At 58.4% G+C, this 5,622-nt stretch overlaps 1 protein-coding gene across 1 annotated transcript; it reads right to left on the bottom strand.

The window, feature by feature from the left end:
* Window positions 1-3,984: 3,984 nt before the first annotated feature.
* Window positions 3,985-5,010, bottom strand: BLOC1S4 (biogenesis of lysosomal organelles complex 1 subunit 4). Its single transcript, XM_090268220.1, has one exon. The coding sequence runs from the start codon at window positions 4,953-4,955 to the stop codon at window positions 4,299-4,301; it is 657 nt and encodes a 218-aa protein (XP_090124346.1). The 5' UTR covers window positions 4,956-5,010; the 3' UTR covers window positions 3,985-4,298.
* Between the last annotated feature and the right edge of the window lie 612 nt (window positions 5,011-5,622).

The following is a 5,622-nucleotide window of genomic DNA, read 5'->3' as shown; positions in this document are numbered from 1 at the left end:
GAAATTGTGACAGATATTTCGTGGGGGAACTTCGGGGTCGGGGAAGGACTGCCTTCCCCGCCGAGAACAGACTGAAATAGGTTTTCTGGTTCTGCCAGGACAGGGAGCTGAATTGCCATCAAAGGAGCCTGTCAGACCCAGCCTCCCCCGTCCTCCTCCGGCTGCCTGCTCATCCTCCGGGCCCCTTTCATCGTTCACCAGAAGCGTTTGGAGGGCCTGCTCTGTGCCAGACATTGTCCCAGGTGACACGGATTTGGGAACACGTGAAACTGACAAAGGACATGCTCCTTGCCCTGGTTGAGAGATGACAGAGAGGAGTCACAGCAACACCAGAACTGGAGAGAGACATGGTACTCACCTAGTGTCCCCACCAGACTGCGCGCTCCCCTCCCACGCCCCATGCAAGAGGAGCAGCCTTGGGGTACCGCTGTGCTCCCCACATTGTGAGCCTTCAGGGTGGGCAGCGGCCGGCAGCGCTGGATCTTCCCGCCTGGGGCCCTGACTGCGGACTGCTGTTCCGTGTTAGTAGCTGCAGGCGGGGCCGGACCAGCCGCTCGCAGGCCTTCCCTGCTCCGCCGGCGCTCCCTGCTGGGCAGGGGCTGCTCCTGCAGCCAGTGGGACCTGCACACTGCTATGGGAGGGGGCCTCTGAGAAACCCTATCCCCCCACCTTCCAGACAAAAAGACAAGCTCAGTCAAGGTAAGGATTGTCCTTTGCGAGGGAAGATACAAGCCTAGCACATGACTGCGCACTATGACTCGCTTTTACTTAAAAAGGTCTTATTTACTTCTTTTTAGAGAGAGGGGAAGGGAGGAAGAGAGGGAGAGAAACATCAATGTGTGGTTGCCCCTTGCAGGCCCCGAATTAGGGGCCTGGCCCACAACCCAGGCCTGTGCCCTGACTGGGAATCGAACCGGCGACCCTTTGGTTCACAGGCTGGCACTCAGTCCCCTGAGCCACACCGGCTAGGGCTCCTTACAAAGTTTTAATTTCAGAGTGTTCTATGAGTACTTCCAGTCTCTGAGTTTGTAAGGCCGCCATGCGGGCCTCTCCCGAGTGTGTCAGGTTTAGTATGTGGCCCCTTTCTGTCCACACTAAAATTTGGGTTTTATTCTAATATAATGAGACTCCATTGTCGGTTTTAGGCAAAAGCCCAATGTATCTGATTTGTGGGTTTCAAAGTCCCCGTTGGCTGCTGTGTAGCATGTGGAGAGTGGCCTAGAGAGGGGACAGGCAAACCACCTGAGAGGCGTTTATGTGGGCCAGACGAGATGGGGTGGCAGTGGGCACGGACAGAGCAGGTGCATTCGGGACGGGCTGGGTGGTGCCCGCAGGGACCCTGAGAACTGGATGTTGGCTCTCACCATTAACACAGCAGGTCATTCTAAGCCAAGGTCCTTAGAAAGTAACTGCAAGAGAGTCATGCGGCAAAGCTTCCGGTAAAGATCAAGTGGGAGTGACAAGGCGATTGGGACCTCGAGGTGGCTCCACCTGCCCGGGACTTGCGTCTCACGTTCAGGAGTAGCTGGTGAACTGGGCTCCGCCGCCATCCTGAGCCCACCCTCCTCCTGGTTTCCTTTCAGCGGCAGAAACAATCCCTGGGAGCTCAGGCTTCCCATCCCTCTGCGGCCCGACTGCCATTAGCCAGTGGCGTCACGCCATACCTGTTTTTATGTGGCTAGTTGTACCGGCACACGGCCTGCACCCTTGTTTACAGCACACGGTCTGTGGCTGCTCTGCAGCAAGCACGGGGCCGGGGCAGGCGGCGGGAGACCTCACGGCCTGCGGGCCCTGCGGGCCCCTGTCCTCCATCCCAGACAGCAGGCCCACACCAGGCTGTCTCCAGGACCTGCCTCCTCACCCACACCCCGACTCCCACTCCTGCAAGTTCCGGCGTGGGCGGAAGAGCCTTGCGGTGCTCTCCAGCTCAGCAGCACCCAGTTTCTCGGGTGTGCGTCACCTGCCTCCCGGTGCTGGGGCTGCCCTGGGGCGGAGCGGGTGGGTGTCCTGCAGACTCCTGGCGACTCTAAGTGCTTCCTGTGCTCCTGGGCGGGGAGCCAAGAGCAAGTCAACTGACTCCAGCGTGACTGGCTGGGGGGCTGCCCCTCGAGCTTTACTAACATCTGTCTAATCCTCTACAAAGTGAAGGAGCTCCAGACTCCAGCAGGTGCGATGCTCTGCAGGGGCACCCAAGAGGACAGCTGAGCATCCCCCTCGCCTGCGCCCTACCAGGTCCCCTGGTTAGCTGACTAATGAAGAGGTGGAAGGATGTCCTCCAAGCTCCGGAAGGGCTCTCCTGGCTGTCCAGCTGGTCAGGGGTGGGAGAGGAGGGAGCCAAGTCTGCAGCGGCAGTGCCGAAGGGAACATGGGTGCCTGGCCTCCCCAACCCCCCCACTCGGGACAAACGACCTTTATCTAATCTGTTTTGTGCTCTGCAGACCAGCTTCAAATCCCCATCCCAACCGCGGTCCTGAACTAATCTCTACTCACAAACCACGCAAACACGGACTGACCCAAGCCCCTTAGAGTTAAGCTGCACATATATAGTCATGTAAGTTATCATCTAAACCAGAACTTGAAAAAAAAAACAGTATAGCCAGAAAATTACATATGGTTAGGTTTAAAAGCTGTTAAGCTGAATTTCATTCTTTAAAAAAAATCTTCATTGTGTATTTTCCCATTATCATTTAGTCCTCTCATACCCCCCTCCCCCCAGCAGTCACCAGTGCTGTCCCCGAGTCCTTTCTGTTCAACCCCTCCCCTCCCCCTTCTCCCCATCCCTGAGTCTGTCCCCATTTTCCTTGTTAGTTCATTCTTTCATTGGTTACTATAATTCTAATTTTCTCAACCCAATTTACTTTTCTGAAGGTAATGTAATATCTAAGCATTATGTATTCCTAATCAATGCAGTTTTACTTTACAGTACACTTAACTTACGCTTTCTGGAATTTAGGGTGTCTATCATGCAGACATTAAATCTCCGCTTTTAAATTATTCTCATTTTTCATAATTTGTCCTAATTACTACCTGCTGTTTAGTATCAACCGCAGTTTAAAACCACTGTAGCCCCACGGATGTTGTGGAAGGAAGCCATTTTCCTATTCAGTGACTATGCTGTAGGGACATACTGACCACTCACAGCTGTACCCAGTAGCTGCCAAACAGTAAATGCGGCTTAACTGTCTTTGCAGCTTCTGAATTCAGTTCAATCTGCAACCAGAGAACCACCCGAATAAACAGATATAAATGTGTAACGACACAGAAGGTCCACGGAAGCTCGGGCTGAGATCACATTATCAGACGGCCCATTGCGCACAGCTAGGTGAGAATTACCCCTGCTCGGTCCACCTTGAAGATCTCCGACAGATGACACAGAAGCTGCGTGCTCACCGGAGGTATCTCGGAGGACCCTCTTACAACACAGTAAGATCAAACGCAACACAGTTGCACCTGCAAGGGATCTTTAAGGCTCCGTGTTGTCAGGGCGAGAGCAAAGCCCTAATACCAGTCATCCACACAGACGACGTGACTGTCCACGCTGAGGGGAAAGACAGAACGTGCTGTGAAAGAGCAGCGCAGGGGGGTTTCTCACGTGAGCCTTCTGAAGGGGATACGTACTCCCAGCTCCTTTTCTTCACCCCACTCCTAAACTAAGAGCTACACATCCGTTTGCAAACCAGCAAAAAGGAAATGCATAACGTCCTTTTCACAGAAGGAAAGCTTTTCCAATATCTTAAAATGTTTATTAATACTTAAGTTATAAACCAAACGTGGGCGACCATAAACAGACGTTTGCTATGAACAAATGAAGCCTGTGAGGCCGTGTTCTCAATTACGACGTCAGAGTGAGTCGTCCTAAGTCAGTGCACCCTTCTCAGGTGCTGTGCGATCGCCTTAGGTTTGCAGTCCGCGTGGGAAGGGTAACCTGATGTTAACTAATCGGCAACCCACCGCAAGAACAAGCGACAGAACGCTGCATCGCTATTAGGGTCAAATTATAACACAGCTTTAATGGCTCAGTGGTTTTTCCAGAGCATAGCAACATATAAACCTCTTAAAGGTAATGCTGCTCGTTAAGCCGTAACACCACGACGCACAGGTAGGGTCGTTCTCGGCTCGCCCCGTCGCCCCCACCGCGCAGCTTTCGGGAAGACGTTTACGTGCAGGGACGAACGGGGAGAAACCGTGCAGACAATACACTTTAAAGCCCACACTCCGCATCGGACGCCCGGGAACAGGGTTTTCGAGGGGCTTAATTAACGCCCGCGACGACCCGAGGGCAGCGCGCTCCGGCCCGCTCAGATCGGAGGCCGCTCGCTGCAGCTGGGGAAGTGGTCCTCGGTCCGAAACAGGGCGGGGGGCTCGTAGCGCGGCGGCCGGGCCCCGCTCGGGGCCGCCTTGTTGAAGATGGACGGCACGGGAATGGTGTGCAGCAGCTTCCGGAACGCGCTGGGGAAGGCGCCCAGCTCGGCCTCCGCGCGGGACACCTGCTCCTCCATCCGGGCCACGCTGGCGCCGACCATCCCCACGAAGGCCTCCAGGCGGTCGATCCTGCCGTACACCCGCCGCATCTCCGCGGCCTTCGCGTGGATGCGGGGCACGCCCTCGCCGACCACGTGGGACGAGTCGCCGCGCAGCATGTCCAGCATGCCCACGAACTCGTCCACCCTGGTGAGCAGCTCCTCCAGGCTCGCGTCCAGCGCCTCCACCTCCGGCCGCGCCGCCGCGCCGGGCAGCAGGCAGGCGGCGTAGCCCGCGGCGGCGCGGCGCAGCAGCGGCAGGTCGCTGCCCGGCGCGCCCAGCTCCGGGCCCTCGTCCTCCCACGGCCCGGAGGCGCTGCTCTGGCTCTGGGACACGTTGCCACTGTCCCCGCTCCAGCCGGCGCCCTGGGGCTCGGCCTCCTCCGCGCCCGGTCCCTCGGGAGACGGCCCGCAGTCTGCGGAGCGGCCCTCCATCGCCCGCGACTTCCGGGCTCCCAGCCCGCTTCCGGCCTCTGCGCGCGCGCGCTCACAGCAGCACCCCGCTGCTTCCGGCCGCCGTGCGCGCGCACGCACACCACGTCCCTGCGCGCGGCCTCCATGCGCGTGCGCGTTGTGGCCCCTGTGCGCCAGCCCTGCGTCGGAGCGTTACTTAGGAACGAGGGTGCGCCGCGCGTCCGGTGGGCGCGGGCCTCCCAGGCGTGCGCGGCGGGTATCATTCGCGTCCCGTACAACCGTGTAACCTCGGCGGGGGAGAAGGGGCCGCGTCGGGAGCCTGGCGAGCCCTGGGGAGGCCTGCGCGGCCGCCTTACGACCTCGGAGAGCGACGTGCCCGCACGGGAGGGTCTGAGATTAAACCACGGGCAGGTGGCGGGGGGCAGGCCCTGCCCGAGGCTGGGGTCTTCCGGGCAGAGCGTCAGGCTTCACCTTGGACTGTCCTTCATCTGTGGGAACGCGGCTTTGGCATGTGCGGCCACTCCCCTTTGTCCAAACCCCTGGGGCACAACCTCCACCAGCCGCGACCCCCGAGCAGAGCCCGCAGACCCCCTCGCGGGCGCCGTCCCCGGGTTAGCGGCTGGCTGTCACCTGCCCTGTGCCCACGTGTGTAAAAGCGGGACGTGCCTGTCATTTTCCCTTTTAGCCA

Source organism: Furipterus horrens, unplaced genomic scaffold, assembly GCF_987537825.1.
Source record: "Furipterus horrens unplaced genomic scaffold, mFurHor1.1.pri manual_scaffold_2, whole genome shotgun sequence".
In the NCBI taxonomy this organism is placed as follows: domain Eukaryota; kingdom Metazoa; phylum Chordata; class Mammalia; order Chiroptera; family Furipteridae; genus Furipterus; species Furipterus horrens.
The sequence above is the reverse complement of the archived record's forward strand: the minus strand, read 5'-3'. Positions and strand labels throughout refer to the sequence as shown.

Coding starts and splice junctions, on each gene's coding strand:
- BLOC1S4 (XM_090268220.1), bottom strand. CDS start 4,955: ATGGAGGGCCGCTCCGCAGACTGCGGGCCGTCTCCCGAGGGACCGGGC.